The sequence below is a fragment of the Episyrphus balteatus genome, chromosome 4 (assembly GCF_945859705.1).
Source record: "Episyrphus balteatus chromosome 4, idEpiBalt1.1, whole genome shotgun sequence".
NCBI lineage: Eukaryota > Metazoa > Arthropoda > Insecta > Diptera > Syrphidae > Episyrphus > Episyrphus balteatus.
The window spans coordinates 20,244,675-20,260,044 of NC_079137.1; the positions used below are offsets into that span (position 1 = coordinate 20,244,675).

General features: G+C 32.5%; 1 protein-coding gene across 1 annotated transcript; it reads left to right on the top strand.

Moving 5' to 3' along the window:
• The first annotated feature begins 660 nt into the window (after nucleotides 1-660).
• LOC129919317 (zinc finger protein 23-like) lies at nucleotides 661-15,005 on the top strand. The gene is made up of 5 exons (XM_056000173.1): nucleotides 661-1,999; nucleotides 3,776-3,964; nucleotides 4,022-4,317; nucleotides 13,807-14,143; nucleotides 14,209-15,005. Exons 1-5 carry the CDS (start codon nucleotides 828-830, stop codon nucleotides 14,462-14,464), a joined length of 2,250 nt encoding a protein of 749 aa, XP_055856148.1. The 5' UTR covers nucleotides 661-827; the 3' UTR covers nucleotides 14,465-15,005.
• The last annotated feature ends 365 nt before the right edge of the window (nucleotides 15,006-15,370 follow it).

The window sequence follows — 15,370 nt, forward strand, 5'->3', positions numbered from 1 at the left end:
ACCCCTTTCTGTCCCAAACTTCAACTTCAACGGATGGATTGACGGAACGGACGCAACGGATTCTATGGGTTGGGGCCTTCACCCCTTTCTGTCCCATCCTTCAACTTCAACGGATGGATTGACGCAACGGACGCAACGGATTCTATGGGTTGGGGCCTTTAAATCTCTCCACATAATCTGAAATTCGTTTCTACATCTCTGTGTCCTCAAAATCGGAAAGCATAATTGAAATTTTTGTTCAAGATTTCGCTGTGAAAATTTTGTTTCAGCTGCATATTAGGGTTAAACTAAAAATTTCGTTATGCTTTTTGAAAAGTGAAAACTATACCTACCAGTTTATTTGAAGAAATCCCTACTTCTTCTTCGCTGCACCAGCCTGCTAGACTTCGTAAAAATAAGCTTTCAAATAAGATAAGATTTAAGTGATCACTGATCACTTTTTTTAGTTTGTTACTCTTTTTTCCCATTTGTTACACGTTTTGAAAAATTCTGTTACACTTTTAAAAGAGCCCGCGGCAACACTGAGTGCAACCTCGTTTTTCGCGTTTTGAGATCGGATAGTCTCTTCTGAGCTCCGTTTTCTTGCTTGAAGGGTCAGTTCCCAGTTCCCAGCCCATAAACAAAAAATTGGAATAGTTTGTTGATGGTGTTTTGGAGGTGAAACGTACGAAAGTTTCCAGTCTTGGTATAATTTGTCAATGGTACTGTGATTCTTATTGTTTGTCAATATGTCAATTGTTTAATTATGTTTATTGATCATCATAATCAGTATAATTTCAATTAAAAGTAGGTACTTCTTCAAAGTCCTAGTCCCTCTTCTGACCGGAATGGAACTATTTTCCAAATCAAAAGATATTTTTGTATCTAATTTTAATAAAATATGTCGTACTTGCATAAAAACAAAGACAGAACCTCTTCACCAGATATTCGATTCAGAGGTTATTATATTAAATGAACGCATAAGAACCTGCGAATTGCTGATTGCCGTATCTACACTCAAAATCCATCCTGACGATGATTTGCCAAAAGGAATGTGTTTCCAATGTCTAGACTCTATGACAAAAGCATATAATTTTCAAAAAATGTGCATACTCTCGGATCTATGTATGCGTAGTGCTGTGCTCCCTCAAATCAATTCTGCAGAAGCACCACTTTCAAATAATACGAACAAAGTACAAGACCAAAGTAATATCCACATTCTTCACAATCGACAATTTAATACAGTTATCGAGAATGTTGTTCATTCCGAAAAAAATATATCTGGGTCAATAATGCAAAGTGAGATACTTCCAAGTGATGACATAAATGGTTTCAAGCTCTTGTTGATGCCAGCAGAGAACGATCCCACTCACAATTCGGGGCCAAGTATTATCATTTCGGATGATGTCAGCAGCGGCATACAGATTTTTCCTTCTGAGCCTCAACCAGCAGTTCATAAAGATAGTTTAAAAGGGTCAAGCTTGATTATTCCGAATGAAATCAAGACAGATATGAACATTTTCCATATCGAACCCCTTACAACTAGTCAAACAGATAAAACAATTGTTTTAGAATCGTACATTAAAACTAGTAAACTTTCAAATGACCCGCATGCTAACTTTGATGTTTCAGTTGGAGATATACCGCCGTGGAAACGGGGTAAAAATTTCGAACCGAATGTGATTGTTGACGACCCATGCGTTCAAAGTGTGACCGTGCCAGGGAGAAGCAAAAGCATTATTAACAGTTTTACATTGGAAACTTTACCAAAAAAACATATTGACGTTTTAGATATAATAAACGTGACAGATCTACGTTTGGACAGTGCGAATATTTCAATTGAAGAGAAAAGCATTGATGAAATGTCTACTGGAAATGAGAAAAGATCGATATTTCAAAATAACTCTGAAAAGAACTCCAACATCTTGCTTGCCTATTCAATCTCTCTAGAAGGCGAAATCGATCATTCTCATAAAACGAATTCACCAACGTCTAATGATAATGCTGGAAAATCAACGGTGTAAGTTAAACAATAGATAAGTCGATATTCAATAAGTTTAAGGATATTCCAAGGATCGAATTAAATTTAAATTCAGAAGAATTTCGTCATTCATATTTTTGAGTGCAAAAATCATATATTCTAAACGAATAAAGATATCGCCACAATTTTTTTTTATCTTGAAGAAAATTTCAAATGTGGTTTTCTATTTGCTTTTGAGATTTATGTGTAAAAATCTCGGATTTTTCCCTGCAAATAGAATATGAAATCTAGTTTCGTAATTGTGTACGAAATCTGTCCCACCAAGAAAAAATCACTGAGGGCGCAATGTCATTTTGAAAGAGAGCAAAATAATTTTGTGGGACAAGTTTCTCACATGAATCCAAATTTTTTTTTCAAATCCAACACTTCAACTGCCACTCCACACAACTAAAACTTTTCTTAAAATATTCAATTGTGAAAACAATTAAATCTCAAAAAGACTCTATTTTTCTTTCTTTTAAAAATTTGTTTTTTGTGAAATTCTACCAACAAAGTGGTAACGCTGGTACTTTTTCGATCAAACTTGAAACATTTTTATGCAGAGTGCGGCATCGCTGCGTGAGCTTTTTGTTGTGATAGACTTATGCGTTAAATATGATGCAAACGTCCTATCAAAGATCATATAACTAGTATATATATATATACTAGTTATATGATCTTTGGTCCTATCTTACCTTTACTGACAATTTTGGTTGGACAGAGTATAGTTAGTAAAACGATAAAAAAGGATTAAAAACTTCGGTCAGCCAGTAAATTACTAAATATTTAACAAATTGTTAAGTAGTAATATGCTAAACTCTTAACAATAGCTTGTTTAAAATTTTCCGCCAATGCCTTTCGGCCTTAAAACTTATTTAATTCAAATAGTATTTCAAGGTTTTATTTTTTCCATGAAATAATTTATAAAAAAAACTTCAAAATAGAAATGATAAATTTTTTATCACTTCACAGATCGGGAATCGACCCCCTGATCATTTTTTTGTTGACATTGAAAAGTTTTGGTTTGAAGTGGGCAATTTAAAAAAAAAAAACTGTTTGAAGAGTTTTTATCTAAAAATGTAGGTATTTGACTTTGTAATACAAATTTTAACATTGCCCCATAGTAGTGCTTGCGCCGAAAGAGTTTTTGCTAAATTGGCTCTCATTAAAAATAGACAAATCCCCTTAAAGCATGCAATTCAGTGCTTTCTGCACTTAATTTATTAGATGATAAGCAACTGGAAGACTGGAATACTGGAATACTGATTCAAATTGATTAAAAAATATAGAAAAGATGTTCCTAATGTAATAACTAGTATTAAGTAGGTACTATTTGTTATATTCGACACGTAATGTATAATATTAAGAGTTTCTGTTTATTTTCTCTTAGTAAACCTAATTAGTAATTATTGTTTTTCTTGAGATTAACTAATATGTTACTTTTTAGAAAATTAACATGGATCTAAGTTTTTTCTTTTTATTTAAGTTGTTTTCTTTGAATATTTATTTATGTTTTATTTAAAAGAGATTTTTTTTGTTAATTTATGTATAAATAAACCATGTTGAATTATAACGGTGAAAAAATATGGTGTTTTGATGGTTTTACAACGGTGAAAAAATATGGAGTTTTGATGGCTCAACTATCTTCAACCTAGAATCAAATTTGTGATCCGTATGCGCAAATGGGCCTAAATCATATTTTTGTTTCTACAGTTTTTATACAAACATTTTGTATCATTATTATTTTAGTTAAAAAAAGGTTAATCTTTTTTTTAGTTCAGTTGATGTGGAGGATTTAATAGAAACTAATTTCGTGGAAAATGTAGTTATACAAAAAGAGAAACCTGTTCCGAATCCCTCAGAATCCGAAGAACCAAGAATTGCAAGTGTGCATACGAAAAAAACCGAAGAAAATCTAGACAACGAAACGGGAATTCCAGATACAGATATCCACAAAACTGCCAGGTACACTTATTTACTGTATTATGTATTTTAACAAATAACTCAAACTAGCATTTTAAGACCAAATCGTCGTTGTGAAAAAATGTTCAACAACGAATTTCGAATTCATCGGCCGCGTGAATGTGAGATTTTCAATAAACAATCCACGAAAAAAGAATTGATAGCCTCCCATAAGCTAAATAATCAAAATGACATTGATGGCACAACAAAATTTCAGTGCAAAATATGCTTAAAACTATTTAAAAGTTTGAATAGCCTCACTAGACATAAACAACTGCATGAAGGAAGTAAAAAGGTTGATCATCAGAGTATGCACATCGGTACTAAGTCACATGTTTGTGAATACTGTCAGAAATGTTCGTAAAATTTATTAACCAACTCGTTTTGTTAAATTTTTGAAGTAATTAAGGTTTTTAAGCTATTGCATGGGGATGGGGATTAAACCAAAAAATATAGTAACGAAAAATTATTACGCCGCACACATTGATGGTTCACTAAACGTGTATGGTATGTGTGTACATGGTACGAATGTACAATTGTACGAAGCTTCCATGTATCGAAACAAACGAGAGCAAGCAAGCGCCGTTTCTGTGAATGGTTTTTGGTTCAGACAGAGAGGGTTATATAAATTGTGTTAGACAACAAAGAAAGGAGTTAGGAAGAAGACAATAAATGCTGTGTCTGCAGAATAAATCAAAAGCAAAATAAATTATTTGTATTTTATTATTTTCTTTTGTTTTGTTTTCTCTTCCCATTCTTCTGTTTCTTGTTCAACTTGTTGTGATTTGTGAACGAGTAAGGCCCATTTCACACATAACCGAGACCGACTATCCGGCCCGGATACACGGTTTTGTCAAAAAATGAGTATGCTTTCACACACACCCGGCAGCCGGTCGGCTGCAGCTGCAGAACAAGGGATGAAATAAGAATTTTTCTTGTAGGTTTCACTTCGACTTGATCTTGATATACCTAAACAGAAAATAAAAAAAAAACAACCCCTATCTTACCTCACAATACGAACTGACATCAAAATATAAAAAAAACAAAACAACCCCTTTCTTGACTACAGCACATGAGAAGAAAACCAGAACGGCAGCTAAGTTGAAGAGAAATATATATTTCTCCTGTCTGTGGTTGTAGTAAGCGCAGTTGGTTTCATTCCGGCAGCCGAACTAGGCCAGTCATTATGTCGGAAAAACGGCTTAGAAATGCAAAATGACCGAGAAAGCTAAATTTTGGATATGTTGTAGAGGATGCTTAAAAAAGCTTAACTTGAAGTTTTCGACCAAGATATCCTATGAGCTTTTTCCGCCATTTTGAAAAAAAAGGATAAAATTGGTTTTGGGTGATGAATATCGAAAAAATTATTTAAAAAAAAAATTTGTAGACCACATTCAGACCTACAATGTCGTATTTTTATATTTTTCTTTGGACAATAATTACGACTTCCAGCCGGCCGCAAAGTCGTTTAGTCCGCACCCACCGCCAAGCAAGCCGCCTCACAGTGGTGCCATTCTTCGTTTTTGCCGACAAAATTCATTTGCACGGCCATTTCTGGACGAAAAGTCATGAAATTTGGTACACTGAATGATTATAGTATGGAGAATACGAAAAGGCTGCCAACTTTTTTTTATTCAAAATGGCGGCTCCAAAATGGCGGAAAGAATGAGCGTTAAAATAGAATTTTCATTTTCAAAACAGTATATAAGCTAGAAATTGGGCTAAATTCATTTCAAAAAGTTGTTAGATTTAAGATTTAGGACTCATGGATTAATATTCATTACAAAAAAATCAAAAAATTTGAAAACAAAGTCCAGAAAATGCCAATTTAGTAAAACACATTTTAAGACCTCTAATTACGCTATTTCATGGATTTTTTTTTAATTTATCGCAATTTTGAGATCTCTTCTATTTATGTTTCATAAGAAAATTGAAAATATTGGGGTTATATGGTTGCCAACTATGTTTTTAAGTAAATATAAGAAAACATGATATAATGAAAAGTTTCAATGTTCAATAAAACTGAGAATTTAATTTTTCCGTAAACCAAAATATACTTTTCTAATAGATTTTAGCGTTTTAAATTCAAATCCGGAGTCGAAAAAAATCTATGACGTCAAGTTTCGAAGATATATGTAAATTAATTTTGATCTGCTTATATCTCAAAAACGTGAGGTCATAGATTTTTTTTTACTCCGGATTTGAATTTAAAACGCTAAAATCTATTAGAAAAGTATATTTTGGTTTACGGAAAAATTAAATTCTCAGTTTTATTGAACATTGGAACTTTTCATTATATCATGTTTTCTTATATTTACTTAAAAACATAGTTGGCAACCATATAACCCCAATATTTTCAATTTTCTTATGAAACATAAATAGAAGAGATCTCAAAATTGCGATAAATTAAAAAAAAATTCATGAAATAGCGTAATTAGAGGTCTTAAAATGTGTTTTACTAAATTGGCATTTTCTGGACTTTGTTTTCAAATTTTTTGATTTTTTTGTAATGAATATTAATCTATGAGTACTAAATCTTAAATCTAACAACTTTTTGAAATGAATTTAGCCTAATTTCTAGCTTATATACTGTTTTGAAAATGAAAATTCTATTTTAACGCTCATTCTTTCCGCCATTTTGGAGCCGCCATTTTGAATAAAAAAAAGTTGGCAGCCTTTTCGTATTCTCCATACTATAATCATTCAGTGTACCAAATTTCATGACTTTTCGTCCAGAAATGGCCGTGCAAATGAATTTTGTCGGCAAAAACGAAGAATGGCACCACTGTGCGCCTGTTTGGTTGTAAAAAAAAACAATCATTCATGTTTTTTTTAATGTTTATATTATTATATCAGTAACGCATACATACAAATGTAATCTTTTTCCTAATATCAACAAAAAACACACTCAAACAGCCACATCCAACAGCACCTCAGTTTACCGGCCTCCCAAAAATCCATAAACAAGGAACACCCATTCGACCACTCATCAACTACACCACAGCACCAAGCTACAAAGTTGCTAAAAAACTACAAAACATAATCAAAAACAATATAAAATTAAACAACGATCACAGCATAAAAAACAACACAGCATTAATAGAAAAACTAAATAACATAAACCTTTTACCAAGTTACAAAATGATATCATTTGATATCACAAACATGTATACAAACATACCTATAAACGAAACCATTAACATACTAAAAGAAAACCTTACTACAACCTCAAAAATCAATAAACAACAAATAAACGAACTAATCTTAATATTAAAAACAATAATGAAACAAAACTACTTCACATTCAACAACAAATTTTACAAACAAAATGATGGATTGGCAATGGGATCACCTTTGAGTGGACTAATGGCTGACATATACCTCAATTATTTTGAAAATAAATTTCTATTATCAACAATCAACCCCCAACAACAAAAAATAATATCATACTCCAGATATGTTGACGACACTTTTGTCATCTTTGATGGAACACACAGACAACTAGACATATTAACAAAATACATCAATAACATAAACACAAAAATAAAAGTAACAGCTGAAATAGAAAACAATAATAATATAAACTTTTTAGACCTAAACATAACAAACAACAACAATAAATTCAAATACAAAATATACAGAAAACCAACAACAACAGACATTACAATACATAAAGATTCTCACCACCCACACTCGCAAAAAATGGCTGCTTTCAACGCTTTCATCGAAAGACTTATCAACATACCAATGGACCAAAATGACTACCAAAACGAACTCAACATCATAAAACACATCGCATACGTAAATGGATATAACCCAACAATAATAGACAAATAACATACAAAAAAGCTTAAAAAGAAAAACAACAACACCAAAAATGTTACACCAACAGAAAATAAATACACATCAATAACATACACTAACATTCTACCACACACCATACAATACGAATTTAAAAAACACAACATTAACATTTCTTTCAAAACAAATAACAACATAAAAAACATTTTAAAAACAAAATCATCAACAGATACTAAAATATGTTCCGGAGTCTACAAATTATGCTGTAACGATTGCGAAAAATTCTACATCGGACAAACTGGACGAACATTCTATGAAAGATTCCAAGAACATAAACCAAAGCCGAATACTAAATCCACAGACGCACAACATTTAATAGACAACAACCATAATTATACAAACTTCGATACAAATTTAACACCATTACACATAATTAATAAAAAAGGGAAGGCACTCGATGCAACCGAAGAGTTTGAGATCTTCAAAGCATACCAATTAGAACGGGACAACATATTGAATGACAAACTAACCATCAAAAACAATATACTTTTTAACACGGCAATTCAAATACACAAAGAGGGAAGAAGACAGACATAATAACAAATACCAAACATTACAACAACACAACAAGAGACACAACTTGGCCCCAACTCCCCAACAACATCAAACGTCACGAGCCCGATGATGGAGTGAGACACTCCGAAACGCGTCGCCTTAAAACTAAATAAAAATTAAAGTTGTGAAAATTATTTATAATTTTAAATAAAATAATATAAATTAATTAATTGTGTTTTTCTTTTCATTTAATTTATCTTATTTTCATACTAACTTCACAAATGTATGTACTTATTAAATAAATAATGAGAAGAAGATGGTAATGGTTTTTTTGTAACCCCCAATTTTGTAAATACAGTATACCGGCTTTTTGTGTTGATTGTGCATTTTGTAATTTGCTTCAATCTCTATATTATTTAGTTCATCAAAATTGCAATTAGATCAGTGCCAATAATTTTCGAAAATAAAAAAAATTATTAGCAGCATATTTGTGGTGGGAAAATTTAGGATAAATGGTGTATGAAAGCCGAAAAATTAATTGCCCACAAACTAATTGGGGGAAAGGGGGTGGGTGAATGCCTTGTTCGATTTCACTAGTCAAAAAGTTTTTTTTTTTTAGAAATCAAAGTATATTTTTCTAATGATTTTTTGTATGCTGAGCTCGAATCTTTAGTCAGAAAAATTCTATCACATCACGTTGAGATATTACCATGCCAATACATCACAAAAATAGTGTTTTGAACGTTCAAAATTCAATATCTCAAAAACTTTGCACGTTAGAGCTATTTTAATGCTAGATTGAAATTAAGAAGGTCAAAGGCCATTAGAAAAGTATAATTTGGTTTCTGTGGAAAATTATTTCTCGCCAATATAACTGTCATTTACGGAAAAATCGATCTTAAAAATTGTTTTTTTGTTTTTTTTTTTCAATTTTTCTCAATATTTTCTAAATCAAAAGTATAGTTCTTCCATACAATCTTAAATAAAAGGTTTTAATCTAAGTAACTGCATTCCAAGCTTTTCAAAAATCAAAAACTTTTTGGATTGAAAAATAAGCTATTTTTTCAAATTAAATTCGTCAAAAATCCAAACATTAACTTTTTGCTCAAAAAACATAGATATAAAAGATTTGTTAAAATCAAACCATTTTGGTAAAAGATAAAAATAAAAAATAAAAATATCGTATTTTTTTCATTTTTTCAATATTTTTGAGATTATATAAAAAAATGGTTTGAGTAAAAGTTATGACACTTTTATTATCCACAACTTTTGCATTTAACTATTTTCGATAGGAGGTCTACTTTTGACACAAATCGTAAAAAACCACGATTTTTGACACCAACCCCACTTTTTCGCCCATCCACCCTTTTCCACCAGTTAGTTTGTGGGCAATTTATTTTTCCCCTTTCATATACCATTTATCCTTAATTTTCCAACCACCCATATGCTGCTGATAATTTTTTTTATTTTTAAAAATTATTGGCACTGATCTAATTGCAATTTTGATGAACTTAATAATATAGAGATTGAAGCAAATTACAAAATGCACAATCAACACAAAAAGCCGGTATACTGTATTTACAAAATTGGGGTTTAAAAAAAACCATTACCATCTTCTTCTCATTATTTATTAAATAAGTACATACATTTGTATGTATGTTTTACTGATATAATAATATAAACATTAAAAAAAAACATGAATGATTGTTTTTTTTACAACCGAACGGGGGGCGGCTTGCTTGGCGGTGGGTGCGGACTAAACTAAAGAACTCGTTAAAAGCTACAAAAAAGCTCCTTGTAAAATTTTCGCATCTCGTCAGATAGCCGAGTTATTGTCAAAAAACCAATTTTATCCTTTTTTTCAAAATGGCGGAAAAAGCTCATAGGAAATCTTGCTCGAAAACTTCAAGTTAAGCTTTTTTAAGCATCCTCTACAACATATCCAAAATTTAGCTTTCTCGGTCATTTCCAAATGTATATAATGACTGGCCTAAACGGTTTCGGTTTCGGTTTGTACGTGTGAAAAGGCGCCCATAAGAACGTGTATCCTAGCAACTGTGTATCCGGGCCGTTTATCCGGTTTTCGGCGAAGTGTGAAATGAGCCTAAGGCGTTGCGTTACGATTGTAGAGAAAAAGTATTCTTGTGTTTTCTTATTTTTTGGTCTGGAGAAGTTTGTGAGAAGAGATTGTGTGTATGCATGTTTTCAAATGTGACCTTGTTGTTGTAGGTACATGAATTGATAGGAAGATACAAAACATGATCATTGGTTTTGTGTATTATAATTATAATTGCATAAGTTGACAAAAATTGCAGTGCAATAGCTTAACCGCGGCAGTCCTCGGTGGCCACAAGTCTTTTTTTTTAAATCTTCTTTCATGTATTTAAAAAAAAAGTTTTTCTTTTAGTCGAAAGCGTACAATAAATTCTGCGAGTATGTATAACCAAATTTGAGTGAGTGCAAGCCAGAAGACCTTAATCTTGTCGATTCGATTGATAGAACTAAGGATTTCTATAATTACACTGGTCAACAAAATTGGACTTTTTTTGCACTTGTCACAGAATTTTTGTCACAAGAACCAAAATATACTTTTCTAGAGGCTTTTGGGTTGCTGAACTCGAATCCGCAATCAGGAAAATTCTATTTGCTTCCGTTCTTGAAATAAAACCGTTATAAAAAAAAACTTTTTTGTTCATTATATAACGGTAATAAAATAAAAGCGATTGGAGGATTGGTAAGGTAACTTACCAGATTCTAGGTTTTGGTATTTCAAAGAGCAATTCATAACAAACAATATTGCAAAAACAAAAAGCCAAAACAGGAACCGTGTGGCTACTAGTTGCGTTTTCCCAACTCTTCACAAAACACAGTGCGTCAATAGAATAAAGACAGGCTATCAAATCGAGTAAAAATTATGAAAAACCGTGGATCAAATTGGTTATAGTCTTATTTCTATTGCGTTGTGAATTCGGGCATTTCCGTTATGGAATCCTCATGACGTTTGTTTACTCATAGTATTAAACATAGTGTTTGTCAAAGTTTGCGATTATTTTCGATCCATGTAAGTAAAGGTTAATTGTTACATATTATAAAAAAGTACTTTTTCCTATCACCCTATTTATCAACCTTTGTTGGTGATGCAAAAAATGTACTTCCTTTTGAAATCAAAGAAATATAACTAATATCGTTTCTGGAACATTTTAGTTGGTTTGTTTTCCACCCAAAAACCACTGATTATGCCATTTTTATTTTCTTCAAATGCAACCGTAAATTATGAATTTTTATTTAACCTTGTTTTACCATAATAGTGTTCTTATTCTGCATTTCACTAACATCAAGCTAACACCACTTTTCGTTTGATTTTGGCACCAAAGTTTATGGAGCGAGTAGCTTGTTTTTGAATTAATTTTCTCTTGGCTCTTCCCTTCAAGCAAACAGGTCCGACCTCGGTCCGAATCCGCTCCGCCTGAGGCGGAGCTGAGTCCGACTTCGGATCAGAAACTGGTCCGAAGGCGGCTCAAATTAGTATGGAAATTATAATCACCGCGAAGTCGATTGCATATGTATTGGTGTGGTGAAAATCTCCATTCCGAGAAAACGGAGCCGAAGGCGGACCTGAGTCGGAGCAGCGAAAACCTACCAGAAAGAGGAATAAAAAAGGGATGACATTTCGCATTTGCTACCAAAAAAAGAACTAGATTTTTTTTTTCACTGAAACTGTTTTTTTTTATTTAATTTTGGCAAACGAAATTTTCACACTATATACAATATAAAATACAATACATTTTGTTCATTTTATTTTATTTGTTGTTGCTGCTGTTGTTGGTGTTTCTTTAGATGCCCAATCGCATGTTTTACCTTCTGCCTTTTTCTTCATCATTACAGAAACACATCACTTTAATCCAAACACTTTGTTTCCATATTGTTAATAGTTTGATATAATTGTTTATAATTATACTTATATTTTATTAACAACGACACGAGACACGACGCGAATAAACACTTCAACAAAAAATAACAAAATGACGCTTTTGCTCTTGTTGGCTATGTCTGTCTACTTTTTTTTCCTTTTCTCAGTTTTCACCACGATTCTCTTGGACTTCGTGTTCATACACAAAAAGTTGCAAGTGTGTGAGTGCAACCCCGCTTTTCTCGGTCGGAGGTCGGACTGTCTTTTCTGGACTCCGTTTTCTTGCTTGAAGGGTTTGTTCAGGTTTCCCATGTTTTACTTTTACATTAAATCACTTAGCGTATTTAACAAAACCATTCGCAATTGTGCATAGTTGAAGTGCATTTTTAATGTAAGCTTCTATTTTTGCATTTTCTGTGGTACCTAATGGTAGCTCTTCGCCCAGATTTTATGAAAATACACAAATTATTACAAAATTTCACTTTTCTATACTAAAGTTAATTTTTTCCACGCTTTTTCATCATTCTTAAAAGATTTTAGAGCCTGCCTTTATTCTAGTGACGCAAACAAAACACAGTGTTTTGTCAGGAAATGCGAAAAAAACGCAACTAGTAGCCAAACGGTTTGTGTTTTTGGTTTTTTGTTTTTACAATATTTTTTGTTATAAGTTACTCTTTGAAAATCCAAAACCGAAAATCTGCTAGGATGACCACAGCACCAAATGCTTTTATCTTTTCGAAAATGTGTGGGTTTATTCATGTAAACCGCAGTGTATATTTGTGCCAAATTAAAAAAAAAAATATTGAGAAACAAAGAAGTTATGGAATTTTGAGATGATTTACATCGTTTGGTCTTATATAGTGAGGTTCAGAGTGCATGGTATATTATGCTTAACGAAAGTTAACGAATCGCACATATGCGCATTATGGCTACCCCATAAGTTTTGTATGTTCGACAACTTACTCATGCCATTACATAAGGCCTATGCGAGCTCACGCCTATTATACACATAGTTGGGCCTTAAGGCCGTTTGGGTACCTCCTAGCTAAAATGTGAAAAGTGTCAAATTTTAGAGTGGGATGAAACCCTCAAAAAAACTACACGAACTAGAAAAAATAAATGAACCCAAGAAATAAAAATTCCGGACAATTTCTATTTTTTTTTTCTAAAAGAATCACTTTTTGATCACGTTTCTATTTTTTATTAATTTAAAATTCTTTAATAATTAAATAATTCACATTTTGCGCGGAAACACCGCGACTTTATTTATTTTCGACTCATGTCGAAATAATTTTTGGAATTTAATATTTGTTTGTTTTTGGGACGTGGAGTACGTAAACGGACCTACTTAGTCCCTTTTCTGAAACTGACAATGGAGGGGAATAAGTCATATTTCGTCGGATAACTTTTATTTGGTGGTGCTAAGAAAAGAAATACCTGTAAATAATTGATTTTAATTTGTTTTTCAACAACTTGAATTTCAGTTTTTAAAGTATTTATTATGTATGAATGAGTGTATTTTAAGCGGGTAATTGCATATGCTTTGACTTTTATACCTTATTGGAAAATTGTTTTATAGCCTTTCAACAAGCGAGTTTGTTAAAAAATCACTTACGGACACATACTGGTGAGCAGCCTTTTTTATGTGCAGAATGTGGAAGAGCATTCAATAATGCGAGTAATTTAAGACAACATCAATTGCGTCATAGTGGTATCAAAAGCTACCAATGTCCTGAGTGTCCAAGTAAATTTGCTTCAAAAGGTGGTCTTTTCTCGCACAAAGCAACTCACAGCAATCAGAAACCTTATGAATGTTGTACTTGTGGGTCAAGATTTACTAAAAATTTCTCCCTTAAGAAGCACCAAAGAATACACACTGGAGAAAAGCCTTTTAAATGTGATCATTGTGAAATGAGGTAACAATACCATGGGTCATTATAATTATAAAGCTTCTTAATTGGTTTTAAAATGTATTTTTTAGGTTCAATTCCTCAGATCATATGAAACGCCATATGCGAACACATACTGGGGAAAAACCATTCAAATGTAAATACTGCGAAAGGAAGTTTACGCAATCAAACGATTTGATGAAACACCTTCAATCGCACTTAGGCGAGAATGTCTACAAATGTGAGGAGTGTGATGCCTCTTTTAGGTTAAGTGTGGAGCTGAAGAAACATGTCTCCGAACATTATAAAGCTCAGACAAAAGATAAAACAAACAAATATACTGCTTAAATAACAACATTTTATATGGAAAGAATGGATTAATGGTAGAACTATAATTGACGGAAGCGTCGGAAGAAACGGAGGGAAACAGCGCTCGCAACCGCATTCGACGGATGAAAACTTTTCAAAAAGTCGAAGAAAACAACACCAAAAAAAAAACCTGAAAGAGCAGAATAACAATAATTATACTTGAAGGAGCTAGCAAAAATGCCAAGTCTATGCATTTGCAATGTTGATAAGCTAAAAAGCCTACAATTAGGTGAATCTAATCATGTGGAGAGGTGGGGCAGTACGTAGTGTACTGGCCTCTGAACTCAAGTGTACGGAAAAAGTGTGACGGAAAAAGTTTTTCAAATTAAAAATAACTAGACTAAACAGTGCTGTAACTCTAGCCATAAACACTTGGTGGTAGCACCTTCAAGATGTTGTTGTTCAAAGATTATAATTAATAATTAATATTCACTTTGTAGAAATTTTCAAGGGTTTATTTAATTAAATTTTATATTTTGCAAATCAATCGCAACAATAAAATGAAGTTTGACAAATTTGACGTTTAAAGGTTTGAATGTGTGAGTGCTTCTGATTCTGGATTCTGATTTCAAAATCAGAAAAGAAATCAGAAATCTTGTCCGCTTGAAATGATGAAAAAGAGAAGAGGGCACAATTTCCTTAAACTTTTTGAATGGAAGCCCTTTTCCATTCAGAATAAGACTGGATAGTTTCAACTGTTCAGAAAGATAAATTTCCGTCTGGAAAATAGAGAAACGCGTTACTGTTTAACTATTTATTTGTATCCTTTTTAATCCTTTGGGTGATTTCCAATCGATCCGAACATACATTTCTACTTCCTCTACTGTGCCGCAGTACGTCTTTCCTCCCGGGTTGGAGTCGAAAACTTTCCGGACACACCTAACG

Bases quoted from the DNA above. Each gene is read 5' to 3' on its own strand.
- LOC129919317 (XM_056000173.1), top strand. From the start codon at position 828: ATGGAACTATTTTCCAAATCAAAAGATATTTTTGTATCTAATTTTAAT. The intron at 2,000-3,775 runs GTAAGTTAAACA...TCTTTTTTTTAG, and splicing joins AATGCTGGAAAATCAACGGT to TTCAGTTGATGTGGAGGATT. The intron at 4,318-13,806 runs GTTCGTAAAATT...ATTGTTTTATAG, and splicing joins TTGTGAATACTGTCAGAAAT to CCTTTCAACAAGCGAGTTTG.